This window comes from Pimephales promelas, chromosome 2 (genome assembly GCF_988280905.1).
Source record: "Pimephales promelas chromosome 2, fPimPro1.hap1.1, whole genome shotgun sequence".
Classification (NCBI taxonomy): Eukaryota; Metazoa; Chordata; class Actinopteri; order Cypriniformes; family Leuciscidae; genus Pimephales; species Pimephales promelas.
This window is the reverse complement of record NC_142770.1, coordinates 25,414,793-25,439,377: the sequence shown is the minus strand read 5'-3', so window position 1 is coordinate 25,439,377 and position 24,585 is coordinate 25,414,793. Positions and strand designations below refer to the sequence as shown.

At 39.1% G+C, this 24,585-nt stretch overlaps 2 protein-coding genes across 3 annotated transcripts in view; one reads left to right on the top strand and one right to left on the bottom strand.

The window, feature by feature from the left end:
• Window positions 1-1,730: 1,730 nt before the first annotated feature.
• cp (ceruloplasmin) lies at window positions 1,731-19,192 on the top strand. Its single transcript, XM_039657179.2, has 20 exons — window positions 1,731-1,917; window positions 3,785-4,029; window positions 4,147-4,359; window positions 8,232-8,405; window positions 8,593-8,847; window positions 8,930-9,095; window positions 9,187-9,326; window positions 9,409-9,549; window positions 9,633-9,677; window positions 10,467-10,681; window positions 10,848-10,998; window positions 11,105-11,317; window positions 11,407-11,614; window positions 13,787-13,926; window positions 14,009-14,137; window positions 14,213-14,319; window positions 15,446-15,665; window positions 15,971-16,110; window positions 18,666-18,828; window positions 19,075-19,192. Exons 1-20 carry the CDS (start codon window positions 1,760-1,762, stop codon window positions 19,110-19,112), a joined length of 3,261 nt encoding a protein of 1,086 aa, XP_039513113.2. The 5' UTR covers window positions 1,731-1,759; the 3' UTR covers window positions 19,113-19,192.
• Window positions 19,177-24,585, bottom strand: part of hps3 (HPS3 biogenesis of lysosomal organelles complex 2 subunit 1) — a 23,158-nt gene continuing 17,749 nt past the window's right edge. For both annotated transcript variants that reach the window (XM_089118229.1, XM_089118232.1), the window contains 6 exons: window positions 23,989-24,174; window positions 23,721-23,915; window positions 21,771-21,878; window positions 21,064-21,270; window positions 19,976-20,066; window positions 19,177-19,899 (listed from right to left, as the gene is read on the bottom strand). In XM_089118229.1, the coding sequence (XP_088974355.1) occupies window positions 19,787-19,899; window positions 19,976-20,066; window positions 21,064-21,270; window positions 21,771-21,878; window positions 23,721-23,915; window positions 23,989-24,174 (900 nt within the window). In that variant the 3' untranslated portion in view covers window positions 19,177-19,786. The remainder of the gene's footprint in view (window positions 19,900-19,975; window positions 20,067-21,063; window positions 21,271-21,770; window positions 21,879-23,720; window positions 23,916-23,988; window positions 24,175-24,585) is intronic.

Genomic DNA, 24,585 nt, shown 5'->3' with positions numbered 1-24,585 from the left:
GTTGAAAGTGAGACATTTTGAATTGCCATGCCAAATATTGGCTCCTTTTGGATTTCATGAGAGCTACAAATTCCAAAAAAGTTGGGACAGGTAGCAATAAGAGGCCAGAAAAGTTAAATGTACATATAAGGAACTGCTGGAGGACCAATTTGCAACTTATTAGGTCAATTGGCAACATGATTGGGTATAAAAAGAGCCTCTCAGAGTGGCAGTATCTCTCAGAAGTCAAGATGGGCATAGGATCACCAATTCCCCCAATGCTGAGGCAAAAAATAGTGGAGCAATATCAGAAAGGAGTTTCTCAGAGAAAAATTGCAAAGAGTTTGAAGTTATCATCATCAACAGTGCATAATATCATCCAAAGATTCAGAGAATCTGGAACAATCTCTGTGCATAAGGGTCAAGGCCGGAAACCCATACTGAATGCCCGTGATCTTCGGGCCCTTAGACGGCACTGCATCACACACAGGAATGCTACTGTAATGGAAATCACAACATGGGCTCAAGAATACTTCCAGAAAACATTGTCAGTGAACACAATCCACCGTGCCATTCACCGTTGCCGGATAAAACTCTATAGCTCAAAAAAGAAGCCATATCTAAACGGGAACCAGAAGCGCAGGCGTTTTCTCTGGGCCAAGGCTCATTTAAAGTGGACTCTAGCAAAGTGGAAAACTGTTCTGTGGTCAGACGAATCAAAATTTGAAGTTCTTTTTGGAAAACTGGGACGCCATGTCATACGGACTAACAAGGACAAGGACAACCCAAGTTGTTATCAGCGCTCAGTTCAGAAGCCTGCATCTCTGATGGTATGGGGTTGCATGAGTGCGTGTGGCATGGGCAGCTTACACATCTGGAAAGGCACCATCAATGCTGAAAGGTATATCCAAGTTCTAGAACAACATATGCTCCCATCCAGACATCGTCTCTTTTAGGGAAGACCTTGTATTTTCCAACAAGACAATGCCAAACCACATACTGCATCAATTACAACATCATGGCTGCGTAGAAGAAGGATCCGGGTACTGAAATGGCCAGCCTGCAGTCCAGATCTTTCACCCATAGAAAACATTTGGCGCATCATAAAGAGGAAGATGCAACAAAGAAGACCTAAGACAGTTGAGCAGCTAGAAGCCTTTATTAGACAAGAATGGGACAACATTCCTATTCCTAAACTTGAGCAACTTGTCTCCTCAGTCCCCAGACATTTGCAGACTGTTATTAAAAGAAGAGGGGATGCCACACAGTGGTAAAAATGGCCTTGTCCCAACTTTTTTAAGATGTGTTGATGCCATGAAATTTAAAATCAACTTATTTTCCCCTTAAAATTATGCATTTTCTCAGTTTAAACATTTGATATGTCATCTATGTTGTATTCTAAATATAATATTGAAATTTGAAACTTCCACATCATTGCATTCTGTTTTTATTCACAATTTGTACAGTGTCCCAACTTTTATGGAATTGGGTTTGTATTATTTTAGAGCCAAATGGGAGATATTAACACACGATTCTGTCCCAACCGTTATCATGGTTGATGACTGCAAAGAAAACTTCTCTGATTGGACTTTCCAGTCCATCGGGTCACATACTGCCAGTACATTCCCGGGGTCATGTACTGCCAGACCGCACATCTGTGTGTGTGTTAGTCAACTTGCCCTTTTCACGGCTGTTGTGATTGGCTGACCGCTGTCACCTTTTATCTTTAAAGAAGCGAAGCATCTGCTCCCTTCTGATAGTCAAACCCCACTGATCCACAATGAAGGGGATGCAGTGGACTCTGCTCGGGGTTTTGTGTTGCGCTGGAATTGTGTCTTCAATCACAAGGGAATATTTCTTTGCCATTAAGGAGATTCAGTGGGATTATGCTCCTAGTGGTAAAAACCTGATTCAGAACAAAACCATAAAAGAAGACGAGTGAGTACAAACACTTCTGAGTGGGATGTACAGGAGTTCTGTACGCATGACATGAGATTATAATAACATTTGATAGAACATTTAAACATTAAAAATACACTCTAGTTGCGAATTTAGAACTTATGATTGTAAATTGTAGCCTTTTTTAGAACATGAATGACAATTCCACTTGTATATTGCTTCTGCCTATTATTTATTCAACTGTGGTATCCAACTGTATCAGCAGATCACTGCACTGCTGCTCATTTGCATAAAGTTAAATTGCCGCTTCATACTGATTATGTTGCTAATTAATCATTTTAAGTTTGAGTTCTGGTCACTTTGTTTCTATAGATAGTTTTCAGTGTGAATGTTGATTTAGAGTATGGATCTTCAACAAACCCTTACCTCTAAGTATTATATGAGTTTAGACTTAAAGGGATAGTCCACTTTTTTTTGGAAATAGGCTCATTTTACCACTCCCCCAGAGTTGAACAGTTGAGTTTTACCGTTTTCAAATCCATTCAGCCGATTTTTTATTTATTTATTTATTTTTTTATATTTAGAAGAGTATCAGTAACCAGACAATTTCTGGTCTCATTGACTTCCATAGTAGGAAAAAAATATACTATGGAAGTCAATGAGACCAGAAAGTATCCCTTTAATATTTTTTAATTGTGGGGGATTAAATGAGCAGTGAGAAATCATTTAGCAACTCCTTATTCATAATCTATTAACCGCTTAGCAACACTCCAGAAATCAACCTTAGAAATGGCCTCATTCCAAAATGTTTATGCAGTGGTTATGAATGATATCTCGAATCATGCAGCATTTTGAGAAGATCTCTGCTACTCCTCAGACGTAAAAATTTTGATAGAAATTCTGCACGCGAAAGCACCATTCACGTTTCCTTTAGAAGTTAAAGGGATAGTTCACTTTGAAATTAATTATTAGTATGTTTTATCTTACCTCAAGGGCATCCAAGATGTAGGTGTCTTTGTTTCCACAGTATTTTCAATTTTAATATTTTAGGTCAAACCGTTCTTGTCTGTCAGTCATATAATGGAGGTCTATGGTCACCACCTCAAATTAAACATGATTTAATGACTCGTAAATGTAAGTACACATTGATGGCCTAAGACACGAAACGAGCGGTTTGTGTGAGAAAACAAACAGTATTTATATCGTTTTTACCTCTTGTAATCACAGCCACATCCAAGTGATCTGAGAGCGCGGACACTTCGGTCTGCGCAAGCGCTGGAAAGTGCCAGAAGTGGTCTCTCGCACGGTTGCGAAACAAAATCAACGTTGTCTGTTGATATATCAAAATCGTCTTCCATTGCAATCTCCTGTATATCTAAATATGTTTAGATCTTCACAGTGAAGGATAACACTTCTGAAATCTACACACGCGCGAGAGATGTGCAGACTTGTGCAGACCGAAGTGCCCCCGCCCTCAAGAGAACTTGGACGTGGCTGCGGTTACAAGAGGAAAAACGATATAAATACTGTTTGTTTTCTCACACAAACCGCTCGTTTCGTGTCTTAGGCCGTCAATGTTTACTTACATTTACGAGTCATTAAATCATGTTTAATTTGGACTTCTCTGTGCATGCTCTTTGAGGTGGTGACCATAGACCTCCATTATATGACTGACAGACAAGAACGGTTTGACCTAAAAATATCAAAATTGAAAATACTGTGGAAACAAAGACACCTACATCTTGGATGCCCTTGAGGTAAGATAAAACATACCAAAAATTAATTTCAAAGTGAACTATCCCTTTTAATGCAAAAATAAAATAGTACCTGGGAAGGAGTGTAGGTCAGCTTCAGTGAATGACAGAGTGCATGTAAAAGCCTCACCGAGACTGTTGGTGTTTGACAGAGATGCACGGGTGTTTCTGGAGAAGGGAGAGCAGCGGATCGGGCACGTGTATAAGAAGGCAGTCTATCAGCAATACACTGACGCCACCTACAGGCAGGAGATAGAGAAACCCAAGTGGCTGGGTTACCTCGGACCCCTCATCAGTGCAGAGGAAGATGACACCGTTGTTGTGCATCTGAAGAACATGGCCACACGAGCGTACTCTATCCACGCACACGGCCTCAGTTACAACAAGAGCCATGAAGGTGTGTGTGCAAATGATGACAAATAATATGATATAAAATAAATAATATAAAATGTTCAGTCTGTTTAGCTCATGAATTGCTCATCATAAATACTGTGAATATTGGATTTCTCTCCAGGAGCCCTGTATCCCGATTCAGCAGAAAAGGAGGAGAAAAAAGACGATTCAGTGGACCCTGGGAAGTCGTTCTCCTATGTCTGGACTCTACCATCTTCCCATACTCCTGGCAAAGACGACACTAACTGCCTGACCAGAATATACCACTCCCATGTTAGCGCCCCGAAAGACATCGCCTCAGGTCTCATTGGACCTCTCATTATATGTAAAAAAGGTACAAATCTTTCTCTTCACATCAGGGTTCACATGCTAGGACCCCTCTAATTACAGTAATGTTTTGGATTCAAATACAAGCTACTTTAAAATGCAAGCAAACGTATAGCCACAAAGATTTATATGTTAGCATAAGGCTAGTTTGAGAGAATCTTTTAGAGAACCTTAAGGTACCAATATGCACTCTTTAGGTACAAAAGCTGTCACTGCGCTGTACCTTCTCAAAAGGTACATTTTTGTACCTAAAGGGTGCATATTGGTACCTTAATGGTACATATTAGCATCTAAAATGTACATATTAACACATATTAGCACCTAAAATGTAAATATTAACAACTAAAATGTACATATTACCACCTAAAATGTACATATTACCTCCTAAAATGTACATATTAACACTTAAAATGTGCATATTAACACCTAAAATGTACATATTACCTCCTAAAATGTACATATTACCTCCTAAAATGTACATATTAACACTTAAAATGTGCATATTAACACCTAAAATGTACATATTATCACTTAAAATGTATATATTACCTCCTAAAATGTACATATTAGCACCTAAAATGTACATATTACCTCCTAAAATGTACATATTAGCACCTAAAATGTACATATTAGCTCCTAAAATGTACATATTAACACCTAAAATGTACATATTAGCACCTAAAATGTACTACCTCCTAAAATGTACATATTAGCACCTAAAATGTACATATTACCTCCTAAAATGTACACATTAACACTTAAAATGTACATATTAGCACCTAAAATGTACATATTAACACCTAAAATGTACATGTTACCCCCTAAAATATGTACATATTAGCACCTAAAATGTACATATTAGCACCTAAAATGTACATATTACCTCCTAAAATGTACACATTAACACTTAAAATGTACATATTAGCACCTAAAATGTACATATTAACACCTAAAATGTACATGTTACCCCCTAAAATATGTACACATTAACACTTAAAATGTACATATTAGCACCTAAAATGTACATATTAACACCTAAAATGTACATATTACCCCCTAAAATATGTACATAGTAGCACCTAAAATGTACATATTAACACTTAAAATGTGCATATTAACACCTAAAATGTACATCTTATCACTTAAAATGTACATATTACCTCCTAAAATGTACATATTAGCAGCTAAAATGTACATATTAGCACCTAAAATGTACATATTAACACTTAAAATGTACATATTAGCTCCTAAAATGTACATATTACCTCCTAAAATGTACATATTAACACCTAAAATGTACATATTAGCACCTAAAATGTACTACCTCCTAAAATGTACATATTAGCACCTAAAATGTAAATATTACCTCCTAAAATGTACATATTAACACTTAAAATGTGCATATTAACACCTAAAATGTACATCTTATCACTTAAAATGTACATATTACCTCCTAAAATGTACATATTAGCAGCTAAAATGTACATATTAGCACCTAAAATGTACATATTAACACTTAAAATGTACATATTAGCTCCTAAAATGTACATATTACCTCCTAAAATGTACATATTAACACCTAAAATGTACATATTAGCACCTAAAATGTACTACCTCCTAAAATGTACATATTAGCACCTAAAATGTAAATATTACCTCCTAAAATGTACATATTAACACTTAAAATGTGCATATTAACACCTAAAATGTACATATTATCACTTAAAATGTACATATTACCTCCTAAAATGTACATATTAGCACCTTAAATCTACATATTAGCTCCTAAAATGTACATATTACCTCCTAAAATGTACATATTAGCACCTAAAATGTACTACCTCCTAAAATGTACATATTAGCACCTAAAATGTACATATTACCTCCTAAAATGTACACATTAACACTTAAAATGTACATATTAGCACCTAAAATGTACATATTAACACCTAAAATGTACATGTTACCCCCTAAAATATGTACATATTAGCACCTAAAATGTACATATTAGCACCTAAAATGTACATATTACCTCCTAAAATGTACACATTAACACTTAAAATGTACATATTAGCACCTAAAATGTACACATTAACACCTAAAATGTACATATTACCCCCTAAAATATGTACATATTAGCACCTAAAATGTACATATTAACACTTAAAATGTGCATATTAACACCTAAAATGTACATCTTATCACTTAAAATGTACATATTACCTCCTGAAATGTACATATTAGCAGCTAAAATGTACATATTAGCACCTAAAATGTACATATTAACACTTAAAATGTACATATTAGCTCCTAAAATGTACATATTACCTCCTAAAATGTACATATTAACACCTAAAATGTACATATTAGCACCTAAAATGTACTACCTCCTAAAATGTACATATTAGCACCTAAAATGTACATATTATCTCCTAAAATGTACATATTAACACTTAAAATGTGCATATTAACACCTAAAATGTACATATTATCACTTAAAATGTACATATTACCTCCTAAAATGTACATATTAGCACCTTAAATGTACATATTAGCTCCTAAAATGTACATATTACCTCCTAAAATGTACATATTAACACCTAAAATGTACATATTAGCACCTAAAATGTACTACCTCCTAAAATGTACATATTAGCACCTAAAATGTACATATTACCTCCTAAAATGTACACATTAACACTTAAAATGTACATATTAGCACCCAAAATCGTTAAATGTACATATTAACACCTAAAATGTACATATTACCCCCTAAAATATGTACATATTAACACCTAAAATGTACATATTAGCACCTAAAATGTACATATTACCTCCTAAAATGTACACATTAACACTTAAAATGTACATATTAGCACCTAAAATGTACATATTAACACCTAAAATGTACATATTACCCCCTAAAATATGTACATATTAGCACCTAAAATATTAGCACTTAAAATGTACATATTACCTCCTAAAATGTACATATTAACACCTAAAATGTACATATTAACACCTAAAATGTACATATTAGCACCTAAAACGAACATATTACTTCCTAAAATGTACATATCAACACTTAAAATGTACATATTAACACCTAAAATGTACATATTAACACTTAAAATGTACATATTAGCACCTAAAATGTACATATTAACACCTAAAATGTACATATTAGCACCTAAAATGTGCACATTACCTCCTAAAAATGTACATATTAGCACCTAAAATATTAACACTTACAATGTGCATATTAGGACCTAAAATTGACCAAATTTTACCTTTCATGAAATAAGCAATGGTGAGAGAACATTGTGCTTGGTATGTTTTTCATCTTCAAACCAAACTTTTGTCTCCAGCCAAAGTTTAAATCCCGTCTTTCTAGCGTAATCCATGTCTACGCATCAGTAGGCATCGAGTTGATGGTCTTTTGTGGCTGTTTGAACACATTCGACCACGTGAGCGATCCGGTCTGTTTTCTACTACCTCAACACGAGCTCAACACGTTTTGACCCCGTTTACACCTGTATTTAGGTCAAATTGACAAAAGCACATCTTAATGCCAGGTGTAAACAGGGCCTAATTGACTGTAACACGTCATGACGATGTAAACCAGTGAATTCAGTGATTTCAATATGATACACACAAAGAATTTACATCAATGACAAATTCATCCACTTAAAAGTAGTCGCACCTGAAACATGATAAATTAGATATGTTTACAGCTTGAATAGAAACATCTTAAAAGAAGAATAAATGTGCACAATTACCACCATAAAAGTCATTGAATAATTCTCACACTTCAAGCTCTGATAGTCTGATAGTCCACTAATGAATCGTTCTATTTTTGTGTGTTTTTTCAATTCTTAGGCACTCTAGATGTCCATGGTGACAAGACAGCTGACTATCTTTACACCGTCATGTTTACGGTGTCTGACGAGAACCTCAGCTGGTACCTGGATGATAATATCAAGACCTACTGCTCAGTACCAGCCAAAGTCAACAAGGGTGATGAAGGATTCCAGGAAAGCAATAAAATGCACTGTGAGTTCAGTAATAATGTCCTGCAATAATGTCTCATCATAACATGAACTGTGAACAAACCCTTTTCTAGACACACACATCTATTAACTACCTATATATTAGTAGCATACTGTTCAGTATATACTATATACTGCCTAAAATAGTATAAATAAATATCCGAGAACTTCCCTTGTGAACTTTATTGTAGCTATAAATGGGTACGTCTACGGAAACTTGCCGGACCTCAGTATGTGCATGGGCAATAAGATCCACTGGCACCTGTTTGGGATTGGGAACGAGGTGGACATCCACTCAGCCTTCTTCCATGGACAGATCCTGACGAACAAACGGCACCATGTTGACACTGTCAGTCTGTTTCCCGCTACTTTTGTAAATGTAGAGATGGTTGCGGACAATCCCGGCCAATGGCTCCTCAGCTGTCAAGTCAATGATCATATGGAAGGTACGGACAGCCTTGATCTGAGTGTAAATATTGCATTGTTACACCTGTAATTGATGTGTTGAATTTACCTCCCCACTTTTAGCCGGCATGCAAGCTATTTTTGAGATTAAGAAGTGTTTCCCAAATGTGCATAAACCCAGGCCGACTGGAAGATTGAGACAGTATTTCATTGCTGCTGAGGAACTGATCTGGGATTATGGGCCAACAGAGATAAATCAGTACACAGGGAATAAACTTGCTGATGACAGGTAACAATTTTGTTTTAAGATCTTCACTGAGAGGCATATTGATGTCAAAGGGTATGTCCTTGAATTTAAGCTTGTCTCTGAATGTCCACAGTGTATCTGACACTTTCTTTGATAAACGCGGTGATCGCATCGGGGGCAAATACAAGAAGGTTCAATATGTGGAATACACTGATGACACATTCACCAAGCGCAGAGACAGGACCCCAGAGGAGCAGCACCTGGGAATTCTGGGTAGATGTTGTAGACAGAACATTGTATTCATCTAGGAATCTTTAATGTGTGCACAAATGAATGTCTTTGAGTTGTTTTTTAGGTCCAGTCATCAGAGCAGAGGAAGAGGACACAATTAAAGTGACATTTCGAAATAAAGCAAGCAGGCCTTACAGTATTCAACCTCATGGAGTGCAATATAGCATAGAAATGGATGGAACACTCTACCACAACGTCCTGGAAGGTAAAGTAAACCTCATTAAATAAATGTATGAAGTCTGTGACAGTCTTGACCAAAATAGCACTTTACTTTTCTTCTTTATGCAGAGACACACACTGCCAAGAAGCTTCGTGAACTCAAAAAAGAAGCAAGTAAGAAAAAGATCTCACTGATCTCAGATATATATATATAACCCAGACTGTTAAGTCAAATGTTGAATCAAGGTCAGGGATCATTGCGTAAAAGTGTATGTCCCAGTCTTGGCTGAACTCAAACAAATCAGTCCAAATCTATCAGACCAAAGTTCCCTCTTGTGATTATGAGAGCATGACTGGCTTAACTGAGAATGAACTGAGAGGAAAATCCAATCAAATTCACCTTATGACTTGTTTCTCGTCTTGTTGTGAATAATTCAGCAGTTCACATTACTTCATAGAAATCCGTCTTTTCCAAGTCACATGTCCTACACAGGGATGCTATAGCCTTTTCCTTCTTGCTTTCAAGGTAAACTTGACCATTAACCTCCCTATTCTAGTCAAAAAGTTCCTCAAAAGTGGGTACTGATGGTGTTCTGGGATCCTATGCCAGGGATGACCAATCCTGCAAATGGAGGGCCCCTATCATGCAAAGTGTAGCTCAAATCCTAATTAAACACACCTGAAACAGCTAACAATGGTCTTCGGAACATCCCAGTCAAGTTGGTTGGGGCACAATTAAGCTAGCTTGCTCTTCAGGACATTGGACCTCCAGGAGCAGCACTTGACAAACTCTTCAATTGCAAACTCATATTCAGATCTGACTCCATCTTTGTATAGAATGCCCACTTTTAATAATTCAATCAATTCCTCATGTATAAAATAAGGTCACATCCTTCATATTACTTACAAGGCAAGAAAACAATTATGGAATGTAAAAAGTTGTATGCTGTGCATCCCTTTCAGGGGTGATTGAGCCTCTCCCTGCTGCACTGGTCCGCCCTGACACCACGTACGTCTATGAATGGGTGATACCTAAGGATGGAGGTCCCACCGAAAAAGATCCAGACTGCATCACCTACTTGTACTACTCAGCGGTGGATCCCATCCGAGACACCAACTCTGGGCTGGTCGGACCTCTTCTGATCTGCAAGCCAAAAACCCTCAAATCAGGAAAGCAGGTGGGAGAGACGGATTTGTCTTATTTGCAAATTGTTGAGATGAGATTACGACATGATTGGTGGCTGAAAACAGGCGCAGATATAGGCAGAAAACCTTCTGAGTTCCAACAATATTGTGTAAGAATTATTTGCTCACAGCTTTGCCAATATTTATTTTCCATTCCAGAAAAACGTGGATAAAGAGTTTCACCTTCTTGCAACAGTGTTTGACGAGAACCTGAGCTGGTATTTGGAGGAAAACATCAAAAGAAGTGTGAAAGAGCCCAAATCTGTAAAGAAAGATGATGAAGACTTTCAAGAGTCCAATAAAATGCACTGTGAGTCAAGTCACATTCCTTGATAAAAACGTTTTTGAATTTCTGTAGCACACAAACCGTATTGCTTGCTCTTTCATCCAAACTAATGTTTGTTCACCATTCACAGCGCTCAATGGATTCATGTATGGGAATCTCAAAGGTTTGAGTATGTGTAAAGGGGATAAGGTGTCCTGGCATCTGTCCGGGCTAGGATCAGAGACAGACATCCATGGACTTTACTTTGAGGGCAACAGGTTCCTCTACAAAGACACCAGGAGAGACACCATCAATGTGTTTCCTCATATCTCTCACACCGTCATCATGGAGCCTGACAGCATGGGTACAGTCCCATCTCCCATGCATTTATGATAAACTTCGCAGTATTACACATTGTGCTGTTCTGATGATTGAACATGCTTGCGTCTGCAGGACAGTTTGAGGTGAACTGTAAAACCACAGATCATTATCATGGAGGCATGAGAGCCAACTACACTGTGGAGAAGTGCAGCATCTTTAACCGTCAGTCTGAGATCATGCTCCAGCAGAAGAAGTATTACATCGCTGCAGTCGAGATGGATTGGGACTATTCACCAACCCGCACCTGGGAGGAACAAATGCTCCATGGTCTCAAAGATAGGTATTCCACTTCCTTCACCAGAAGTGCCTTTTGTACTTGGCAAATTTCATTTCAATAGTTTGCCAGCCCATCCAGTCTTAAAGGGATAGTTCACCCAAAAAGTAAAATTCTGTCAGTTTTTACTCTCCCTCATGTTTTTCCAACCCCAAAAGACCAATCGTTCATCTTATGAACATGAATTAAGATACTTTTGCTGAAATCTGAGAGCTGGATCACTTCTCCATTCAAGTCCATAGGCTTCTTGAGGGATTGAAACTTGCCGCCCTCGAAAAGTTATTAAAGACATCGTTAAAATACTCCAAGTGACTACAGTGGCTCAAAAAACAAACATAAATAACGACTTTATTTCAACTATGGCTAAAAATTAATGAATATAAAATATTTACAAATGAAGAAATGAAATAGCAAAAAATAGTATTACATGTAATATTCAAAAAGTTCGTTTCAGTTTTTCACACATATATATATGCACACACACAGAATGAGTTACAACAGATTTCTAGTTCCCAGCATGCCTTGCTTCTGACTGTTAAAGGAGAGCAAATGTTAAAATTAAGTGTAATTTAATGTGTTTTGCTCATTATACACTCATAATGTTGATTGCCAAGACTGAATGATTAAGGTATTTCCGAACCTACGTTTGGAACTTCATTTAAGGTATTGAAGAACACCAAAGGTGTCCAAATTTCAGCCAAACCTGGTTATGTCAGAAAAAAAAGATAATCAGTAAAAAACCACATCAATGACAACAAAGGAGACCACTGGGGTAACACTTTACGACCCGCAAACAACTGTGTAAGTACACTGAAATTACGGTGTACGTTTCTGTAATTATAGTGTACTTCCGTGTAGGTATAAGGGAACAATATGTTAAGTTTGGGGTAATAAAGGGGTAACAAGCACCACTTTAATTTACAGCACGCAGGAGTTACACTTATTCAGTAACTACGCAGACCAAGGGGGTAACAAACCCTACTTACTATGTAGCAATACGAAACAACACTATTTGCACTGTAATAATTACAGAGAAAGGTAATGTTATCAAAAACAAAAAACGCTTTAATTACACAATATATTTGCCCTGACATTTAAGTGTCATTGCAATTCAATGGTATAAGGTATAATTACCACATGGTAACGTCTAAATTAAAATCATAGCAAAAACAAATTATTTTGACTTAACATTAAGTAATCTAGTAAGAAATGCCAATAAATTTAATTTTTATCATAGTATATATATATATATATATATATATATATGTGTGTGTGTGTGTGTGTGTGTTTAATTTTTAACCCACAGATGTCAAAATTACCCTGTAACATTGCACAAGAACATATTTTGCCAGAAATGTGATATGTTTTATAAACAACAGACGTACAATTTTTGTCTGGAATATATCAACAGAATAGGTACCTGTTATTTTTTAACTAATTAAATAATTTGCTTGTATATCTGCTTGTTACCCCTTTATTACCCCAAACTTAACATATTGTTCCCTTATAACTACACGGAAGTACACTATAATTACAGAAACGTACACCGTAATTTCAGTGTACTTACACAGTTGTTTGCGGGTTGTAAAATAAAGTGTTACCAAGAATTACAGGATTTTCATTTTTACACTTAGTGTAGTTTTGGACTAAATTGAATTTACAAAGACTGTTCATGTAACCCCTCACACCCGGGTCCTACTCGCCCCGCTCCGAGCGGACCCTCGAACCCGGGTCTCCGGCGTGAGAGTCGGGCGCTCTAGCAAGGAGGCTAAAGACTGCAGCCTCTAGCGTCTGTCGCTAGAACGCCTATTGAGATCGGGGAGTGAGGTTTACTCGCACAGCAACTACTAGCTGGCCTCCGTTACACTCACCCCCCTAAACCTCACTCTCATCCGGGTCACGGCACCAATGTAACCCCTCACACCCGGGTCCAACTCGCCCCGCTCCGAGCGGGCCTCGAACCCGGGTGTCCGGCGTGAGAGTCGGGCGCTCTAGCAAGGAGGCTAAAGACTGCAGCCTCTAGCTTCTGTCGCTAGTAGAGCGCCTATTGAGATCGGGGAGTGAGGTTTACTCGCACAGCAACTACTAGCTGGCCTCCGTTACATTCAGACTATATTTTTTAAAAGGAACAAGTTTTTTAGATGAACGCAAGTTCTGAATCTCTTTTTTTTTATCCAGTCCAGGCAACGCGTTCCTCAAGAAAGAAGGGAAATTCATTGGTTCAAAATATAAGAAGGTGTTGTACAGAGAGTACACTGATGATACCTTCACTAAACCCAAGGATAGACCTGCAGATATGGAACACTTGGGAATTATGGGTAAGCTGACAGAATTTGCTGTATATTGATGGTTGACTCATAATTTGGTGTAAATGCTCAGCTGTGGATTTGCTCACCTCAGGACCCATGATCCATGGTAAAGTAGGAGAAAAAGTGAAGATTGTGTTTAAGAACATGGCTAAGAGACCGTACTCCATACATGCCCATGGAGTTAAAACTGACAGTCCCCAAGTCGCAATGACAAAACCAGGTAAAGGACAAGATGATCTGACTCGAAATTTGATTTGAGTCTAAAACTCATGCTTACTCATGTTGCTCACTCAAGGTGAAACTCATACCTACACCTGGTACCTCCCAAAGAGTTCTGGGCCGACAGAGGAGCAGGAGGAATGCAGTGTCGGAGCATATTACTCCACCGTAGATGTTATTAAGGTACCTATCTCACCAATGAAACAAGGTCATGGGACCTTGTTTTGAACAAGTTTGGATCTACCATTTTGTGAAAGTCCAGAATATCTATCCAAGAAAATCACACAATCACAGTGATGCAAACACACTCTCAGAAAAAAAAAGGTACAAAAGCTGTCACTGCAGGGCTGTACCTTTTCAAAAGGTAAACTTTTGTCCACTTCAGGTGCTTCAGGTACATTTTATGCGCTAATAAGTACATTTTAGGTGCTAATAAGTACATTTTATGTGCAAATTTGTACATTTTAGGTGCTAATAAGTACATTTTATGTGCAAATTTGCACATTTTAGGTGCTAATAAGTACATTCTATGTGTTAATATGTACATTTTAGGTGCTAGTATGTACATTTTAGGTGCTAATATGTACATTTTAGGCGCTAATACTGTATGTCCATTTCAGAAGCTAATATTTACATTTTATGTCCTAATATTTACATTTTAGGTGGAAATATGTACATTTTAGGTGGTAAATGTATATTTCAGGTGCTAATATGTACATATTAGGTGCTAGTGTAAATTTCAGGTGCTGATATGTACATTTTAGGTGCTAATTAAGGTAACAATATGCAGCCTTTGGGTACAAAAGTGTACCTTTTGAAAAGGTACAGCCCCAGTGACAGCTTTTGTTCCTTTTTTTCTGAGAGTGCATAGGAGACAGACCATACATTAAACATTCATAACTATTCTGTTTTGGTTGTGAAGTCGTATGAATTTATATACTATAATTTGCAGGTTATTGTATACAATCTGATCACGCCACACAGATTGTACAAGTTCATAACAAATTCATGCAGCATCCTGAAATTGAAAGTCTGTATTCAAAGTGCACAGGAATCTCCACTCAGTTGTTTCTGAATATATTCATTATACTTTTCATTATCTGGTGAATTGTTATTGTATTTATTTTCTCTTGACTGTCCACCATCTTGGATCATTTATTTTTCAATGAAATGCATTAATCGCAGTTGTAATGAATTTTGTCAAAAGAAGGCATCTTAGATGGTTGCATAATTATATCTATAGAACAATATTATGACCCATGGTGTCAAATGTTTTTAATCTATGTAAATCTCATTTCTTCCTGCGCAGGACATGTACAGTGGTTTGATCGGGCCGCTGGTCATCTGCAAGAAGAGCCTGGCTCGTACACTGGGGCTGAAGAAAGAGATTGAGGAGTTTGCTCTGCTCTTCATGGTCTTTGATGAGAATGAATCTTGGTATCTGGATGACAACATCAAAGCTCACGTTAAAACCCCTTCAAAAGAACTGAAGGAGGATGAGGAGTTTATCGAAAGCAACAAAATGCATGGTGAGTTTAATGTGTTCTGGGCTGACCATTGATTTGGTCATGGTCTTTGAGGACGAGGTTACTTATTTTACAGTCAATAAGTTCTAAATGAGTTCTTCTCATGGAGTGGATTAGCATGCTAAAATGTTCTAAGTAACTGTTAGAATAAAGATAACTGTTAGCTCTGTTAGACTCACTCTGAGAAATCCCTTGCCTCAGCATCATTGCATTGCTTCAGCATTAAAATTCAATGAATGTTCTTGTTGTTATTATTATTATTAAAAGCTCTAATGTATAACTAATGGTTATTCCTTTGTTTATTACAGGAATCAATGGTTTAGTCTATGGCAACCTTAAAGGCCTGACCATGAAGGTCGGTGAGAAAGTGTACTGGTATCTGATGGGAATGGGAAATGAAGTGGACATACATACTGCACACTTCCACGGCCATAGCTTTGACTACAAGGTAAAGCATCCCTCCATTCCTACCTCCCTCACTGACTCCCTCACTCACCCACAAACCAAACCACTAACTCACTCACCCACCCCCTCACACTCACTCACTCACTCACTGACACACCCAACCACTCACCTAATCAGTCACTCACCCACCCAACCCCTCACACTCCTCACTTACTCACTCACCCACCCACACAACCACCCACCCACTCCCTCACCCACCCCACCACTCACTCACCCAACCACCCACTCACCCAACCACTCACTCACACACTCACTCACTAACTCACTCACTCACTCACTCACTCACTCACCCACCCACCGACTCACTCAATCCCCCACCGACTCACTCACCCAAACATTCATTCACACACACACACACACACACACACACACTCACTAACTCACTCACCCAACCACTCACTCACACACACACTCACTAACTCACTCACTCACTCACCCACCCACCCACCGACTCACTCAATCCCCCACCGACTCACTCACCCAAACATTCATTCACACACACACACACACTCACTAACTCACTCACCCAACCACTCACTCACCCACCCACTCATTCACTCACCCACCCAACCACTCATTCATTCACTCACCCACCCACTCACTCACCCAACCACTCACTCACCCAACCACTCACTCACACACACACTCAATAACTCACTCACTCACTCACTCACCCACCGACTCACTCAATCCCCCACCGACTCACTCACCCAACCACTCACTCACACACACACACTCACTAACTCACTCACTCACCCAACCAACCACTCACTCACTGACTCACTCAGTCACTCACTCACTGACACTCCCAACCACTCACACACTCACTCAACCAACAACTCACTCACAGACTCACTTACTCATTCACCCAACCAACCACTTACTCACACACACACACACACTCACTAACTCACTCACCCAGTCACCCAATCACTCACCCAACCACTCACTTACCCACCCACCCAAACACTCTCTCACTTACCCACCCAACCACTCACTCACTTACCCACCCACCCAACCACTCACTCACTTACCCACCCAACCACTCACTCACTTATCCACCCACCCACCCACCCAACCACTCATTCACTCACTCACTCACCCACCCACTCATTAACTCACCCACCCAACCACTCATTCACTCACTCACTCACCCACCCACTCACCCAACCACTTATTCACTCACTCACCCAACCACTCACTCAATCACCCACTCACCCAACCCAACCACTCATTCACTCACTCACCCAACCACTCACTCACTCACTCACCCAACCACTCACTCATCCACCCACCCAACCACTCACTCACCCAATCACCCACCCAACCACTCATTCACTCACTCACCCACCCAACCACTCACTCACCCACCCACCCAACCACTCACTCAACCACGCACTCACTCACTCAATCACCCACCCAACCACTCACCCAACCCAACCACTCATTCACTCACTCACCCAATCACCCACCCAACCACTCATTCACTCACTCACCCACCCAACCACTCACTCACCCACCCACCCACCCAACCACTCACTCAATCACCCACTCACCCAACCCAACCACTCATTCACTCACTCACCCAACCACTCACTCATCCACCCAACCACTCACTCAACCACGCACTCACTCACTCAATCACCCACCCAACCACTCACTCAATCACCCACTCACCCAACCCAACCACTCATTCACTCACTCACCCAACCACTCACTCACCCACCCACCCAACCACTCACTCACCCAACCACTCACTCACCCACCCAACCACTCACTCAACCACGCACTCACTCACTCAATCACCCACCCAACCACTCACCCAACCCAACCACTCATTCACTCACTCACCCAATCACCCACCCAACCACTCATTCACTCACTCACCCACCCAACCACTCACTCACCCACCCACCCACCCAACCACTCACTCAATCACCCACTCACCCAACCCAACCACTCATTCACTCACTCACCCAACCACTCACTCATCCACCCAACCACTCACTCAACCACGCACTCACTCACTCAATCACCCACCCAACCACTCACTCAATCACCCACTCACCCAACCCAACCACTCATTCACTCACTCACCCAACCACTCACTCACCCACCCACCCAACCACTCACTCACCCAACCACTCACTCACCCACCCAACCACTCACTCACTCACCCAACCACTCACTCAATCACACACTCACACACTCACACACTCACTCACCCACCCAACCACTCACTCAATCACACACTCACTCACTCACTCACCCACCCAACCACTCATTCACTCACTCACTTACCCAGCCAACCACTCACTCTCACACACACAAAATATTCTTCCAGAGCAGCAGAGTGAGACATGTTGGCTTTTATTGTGGATCACCCACCCACCCAACAACTCACTCACTCACTCACACACACACGCACACACACACACACACACACACACACACACACACACACACACACACACACTCACCAGAAACTGAAGAACTCTTCCAGAACAGCAGAGTGATGTCTGTTGGCTTTTACTGCAGATCAGTGGCACACATCGGGCAGACGTGTTTGATTTATTCCCCGGGACGTTCCAGACAGTGACCATGCGTCCGCTGTACTCTGGCACATGGCTATTGCACTGTCACGTCACCGACCACATCCAGGCCGGAATGCAGACCACATACACCGTACTCGAAAAAGACGGTGAGTCACCATAACATGGACAGCAAGTACAAGTCTGAGATCCGTTTAAGAAATTTAGTGCAAGAAACATATTTTACTACCCTGTTATGTAAAGCTAAAGGGCAGAGCGGGGCATGTTGTCACACAGGGTTGTTGACACAAGAACTCAAGAAAAGTCTAATTACACAAATGTTTGTTTTGTGATTAAATTGAGTACATTTTACCAGCAACACACACTGAATGATATCGTTTTCTTTCTTCTTTTAGGGAAGAAGAGGTTCCTGGGTTTGTTTGGTAGCGGTTAAAATGAGCTTGTAACAGGAAGTTTGTTTTCAATACTTCCCCATGAATTTTCTAAATAAACACTTGTAGTTCTTCATAACTATTTTATTGTGCTTACATGACTTATTTTACTTAAATGTGACAAATATCTTGTTAGCATTACAATAAAAAAATGAGATTGGGAATTGGTAGTTGTTAGCATTTGAATAATGTTACAGAAGCTTTAAAATATGATTGTTTAAAGGGAAGAGCATGTTTACAGATCTGCACATTTGAATATAATTTAATAAACAAAAAAGGGCACTTTAAAATGTTCATTCTGAAAATCAGATGAAATGAGATGAGATGCATTGTGGGTAATGTGCACACATATTTCAGATACATTTAAAAAAATCAGTGCAAGCCTAACAAATCTTTTAAAAAAACACTTGTAATTTAACAATTGAACATCAGCATATTTTGCAGTTTATATTTATCCTGATTTAACAAGGCAGTACTTTTTTTTTAAGTAAACTTGTAACATTCCAGACTTTATGAATGATTGTAACATATAGTTCACAGCAGTCAAAGGACACATGACAGTCTTTGGTAATCAGCATTCAAAGCAGCAGGACGACTGTAAATCCGGATCCTGTCTTTAAACAGGTTTAGTGTTGATTCACAGATTGTCTAAAATAAATGCCAGTGTCATGAGATTTCATTGGCAACATTCAAGCAGATGTGGCAGGAAAAAGTGTGCCGTTCCATCATCCGGCAACAAGCCCAGGAACTCCAACGGGTTCAGCTCTCGGGCCGCCACAAGCAGAGTTTCTGTGGAAGAAAAGAGCAGAATCGCTTTAGTTCAGTGCGTTGTGTTGGGCATCCAGTGGCTTAAAGCGGCGGCTACCTTTGAGTGCTGAGAGGAGGACGGCGTTGTGGATTCCTGTTGTCCTCATCCGCTCACACACCTCAGGGAAAAGCTTCTGCCACCACAGAGGCTGGAGGGAGAGACGGAAAACTCACTCAGCGGACAGTAAACCAACATAAAAACTGACATGAAAGCCCTAGCATACCATACTAGCATACCATAACTAGTACTAATAATCATTCTAATACTTCTTTGGCTCGCCAAATCCTGGCAAAATGTAGCTAATATTTTGCTGATGTGGCCATACCTTCAAGGCCTGTTCACATGAATGAACAATAAATATAAAGATAACACTCACTCTTTACAATAAGGTACATTAGTTAATGTATCAACTAACCATGAGCACTACGTTTGTTACAGTATATATTAATAAAAAAAATTAATTTCTTTAATTTCGTTTTGACTGAAGAAAGAAAGACATGGACATCTTGGATGACATGGGGGTGAGTAAATTATCAGCAAAAGTTTTTTTTTTTTTTTTTTAAATGAACTACTCCTTTAAGTTTTTGCATGTCATCCACAATAACCCTAAAGGCACCAGGGTGGTGGTGCCACCGGCTTTATATATATATATATATATGTAAGCAGCGATGAAGGGCCAAATTGGGCCCGTAATCAATGCTTGCAGCTATATTTAGGGCCCAAGCCCAAACTGCAAGTGCTGCAGTTTTAAATGCTCGAGCTCTCTAGAGTCCGGTGGATTCTGATTGGCTGTTTATGGTTTTATAGTTCATCAGCTGAAAGTGATTCCAACGATATCGTTTGTTTGTATCCTTACGGTTGTGTTGTGGACTTCTATTCTTTTACATTCAGAAGGGTTTTAAAAAACTGCATGTTTATCATTATCATTTAAGTTATTGTCCTTCATGAGTCTGAATATGATTTGAATCAATTTCAGTGAAGTTCGGACAGACATTTTAGGAAAGTAGCAGTGGAAAACAGTTTGTGAATCCATTCAGAATGGTATTTTTCATCAATTTTTATGACACTTTGGCCGGCAATGTTGAGTTCTGACAAATCAAGGCCAGCATGTGTGGAAGCACGACTCATGGCGTATCGCGTGTCACCAGTTTGTCGTTCTGCAGCTCGTGGTTGGCGTAGGAGATGATGGCTCGTGGGCATCGGTCCAGAAGCCTGTCGATGGAGCTGTGGTGTTGGCCCAGTCTGGTGGCGCAGAGCACATGGATGCTGAGGCCGGTGGCGTTGGAGTCCGACAGCTGCTCCAGCAGAGGCAGGATGGAGGAGACCTCCAGCGTCGGCCCACACAGCAGAGACTGAAGGGGAACACAAGAGCCAAAACTTTACTTACACACAACTTTATACATTTATCCTGTCAGATCCAAAGAAGAAAGAAATCAAGATTAATACTGTAACAAATGTAGTGCTCGTTGTTAGTTAATACATTCACTAAAGTTAACTAATGAACCTTATTGTAAAATGTTACCGAAATTATTTGTCGAGCCGAGGTTCGTGAACACTGTAAAAGTGATTTTTCATAGTTGTAAATAAAACAAAGATTATGGGATTGTTTTACAAGAAAATATCATTTCTATTTTCTAATTCATAACCCGTTCAAAATGTCATGTTTAATTCAGTGTTTCAATTTCTGGATGAAAACGGTTTCAAAGTGAATCCTACAACACTTTTTTTCAGTGTACACAGGGCCAAACTTTATTTCAGCTCTTCTGGCTGCAATTCATAGAGCTCCTGGATATTAATGTGTGTTATTTAATGGTGTTGCTAGACGAACAGAGAGAAATACATGAGTACACACCTGAAGTTTGAGTAGGTCCTCCTGGTGCTCATAGGTGACGTTGAGCTGGACAGGCGTCAGGATGCTCACCCACGGATACAACGTCCCATAATGAGAACAGGAGTTTATCTGGATATAAAGAAACATTTGATGAGGAAAATTAACTATCTTTAAATACCATTTCCAAGCTATAGTAATTAAAGATGTCATTTACTCATTTACTTGAGATCTAACGTCACTTACAGGCTAACTGTGCTATCTGTTTGCTAAGCCAACATTTCCTGCACCATTATGCACACTAAAACAAAGAAAATCAGCAAAAGAAAATATAAAATACCCTTCTGGTCAAATGTTTGGATTGTTTTAATATTTTTAATCAAGTCAATTCTACTCACCAAGGCTGAATTTATTTGACCAAAAATACAGTAAAAACAGTAATGTTGTGAATTATTATAATATATTGTAAACTGAAATATATTCCTGTGAAAAAAGCTGAATTTTCTGCATCATTCCTCCAGTCTTCAGGGTCACAAGAAATAATTTGAATATAATGATTTGTGGCTCAATTATTACTGTTGCTTGAGTCAAGTGCTTTTCCAAAGTTACAAGACATTCGACACAATTTTGTTGTTTGGAAATTATGTTTAGTGCCACTTTATATTAAGTGGCTTTAAGTACTATGTACTTACATCGAAAAATAAGTACAACGTATTCCTGTTGTTTTGTAAAACACTTTTGCTGCTATTGAGGTGTGATACGGGTAAGGTTAGGGACAGGTGTGGTGGTATGGGTCGGTTTAGGGTCAACTGTGTAATTACATAAATTAATTATAGCTGTAATTACATGCTGGTATTTTTCAAATATAAGTACAATGTAAAAACATGTATGAACACAATAAGTCCATTGTATCAAATTATTAATTTCAATGTAAGTACATAGTACTTAAAGCCACTTAATATAAAGTGGGACCTTATGTTTTATTAGGGGTGTGACGACACGATATTGAGTTCACGACAACGAGACGATATTTTAACACTATTTAAAAAAAAATCTTCAATGAAGAAATATATGACTGGAAAAGATTTATTTTCAGTTTTATTCGACTGAAAGTCACAAAATGCAAAACCATGCAGGTGCATTTTGATCAAGGGCCGTTAGTAACAAATATTTTTGTAATGGAGTAATTTGCCGATAATTTTGACGATTAAGTAATCTGATCTTTTTTTTGTGGTAATAAAAATGGACCTAAGTGAACAATAGGCTTTAAAATGACAAAAATACATAATAATACAAATGCCCGGTTATTGTTGTTGTAACACTACAGCATGATCAAATCCTTGTTTACTATCGGCCATATCAACAACATTTAATTCAAACGTCCAAATAATATTTAATATTTAGCCACTTCTGTGCGATAGAAATGCTACAGCCACTGTAATTTCTTGAACAAGGACATACACATCAAAACACACGAACTCAGAACTTTTATTTTGAAATCACAACAAACAGTTTGCATATTTAGAAACATATTGTTGTACTGTCGTTTTCCGCACTGTTTATGCGCCCCGGGTTTTAATCGTCTGTCCAAAAACTCTGTCCAATCGAATTTTTTTTTTTTTCCAATCAAACTCCACAGTCCGACAAATGAAGAACTACTCCGTTAGAGAGAGAGGTGGTGCTGGAAAAGCTGTATAAATAAGGTTTTCATGATACTAAATACAAATTAAGTTTCCAATAGAAGACAGTTTGTTTGTGCAAAGGGTTTCTATTCTAATAAAGCTAGATTACTCTGTGGTGTTCCCCAGGGCTCTATTCTCGGACCCTTATTATTCTTTATATCTTATGTTTTGTTATCCATTTGTTTCACTGGTTTTCTCTAAACTCTCTTGTGGCCCACTGAAGATCCTTGGACCCCAGTTTGAGCACTCTAGTGATCACCTAGAACCGTGTAAGGTAGGTTATCTTGCTCACCAGATCCTCTGCCGTTTTGAGGGCTTTGACGCCGGAGTGCTCTCTGCATGTGATGCGGTCGATATAGACAGACGTGAGACGGAAGAGGAGCTCTTGGATGATGGATTCAAGAGAGGACGCTACTAACAGAGCCTCCCAGAAGTCCACCAGTAACTGAGGACTGCTCTCAACCACAACGCCATCCTTACACAGCTCCTGAGAGAGAGATGAACACACACGGCTATGAGAATGACACGGACAGAAACACTCTCTGAGTCTCTGTGTGTACCTGGAAGAAGAGATCGGCCTCCTCCAGTCGGATCTTGCTGTTCTCGTGCAGAGCCACGACCGCCGCCACCAGCAGCCCCTTGTGTGTGTCGCGCAGGTGGCGGGCCAGTGTGGTGGGCAGAACCGCCTTGCCTCTGCCGTGGAGCAGTAGTTTGGGCTCTTCGATGAAGCCGTACACCTGCAGCATCTGCAGACGGCAGAGAATTAACATAACATAAAGTCACTCACAGGGTCAGGAAAAACAAACACGATATGACCAAAAATGATAAGAAAGGTTATCACGATAAAGGTTTATATGACGATAAAGCCGTTTTTGTTAGCATTTTGTTTTTGTTAGCATTCGTTTAACCTGTAGATAGAAATACTTTAGAAATGTAATAATCTAATGTAAAAATAAAACACTGAATTGTCTTCAATGTATGAATTAAATACAAGTTGATTCTTTTTAAATATCCCAAAGTGATTCGCTTTCGATTCGATTGAAACTTCAATTTCAATTACATAAACTATGTGAGATTAACATTTTGTTCAACGTTTATATTTAACAACATTTTTTACGTATATTGAAATATGAAATGATGGGAAAACTAAGTGTTTT

Coding starts and splice junctions, on each gene's coding strand:
- cp (XM_039657179.2), top strand. CDS start 1,760: ATGAAGGGGATGCAGTGGACTCTGCTCGGGGTTTTGTGTTGCGCTGGA. Junction 14,320..15,445: donor CCACCGTAGATGTTATTAAG/GTACCTATCTCA, acceptor CTTCCTGCGCAG/GACATGTACAGTGGTTTGAT. Junction 15,666..15,970: donor CGAAAGCAACAAAATGCATG/GTGAGTTTAATG, acceptor TGTTTATTACAG/GAATCAATGGTTTAGTCTAT.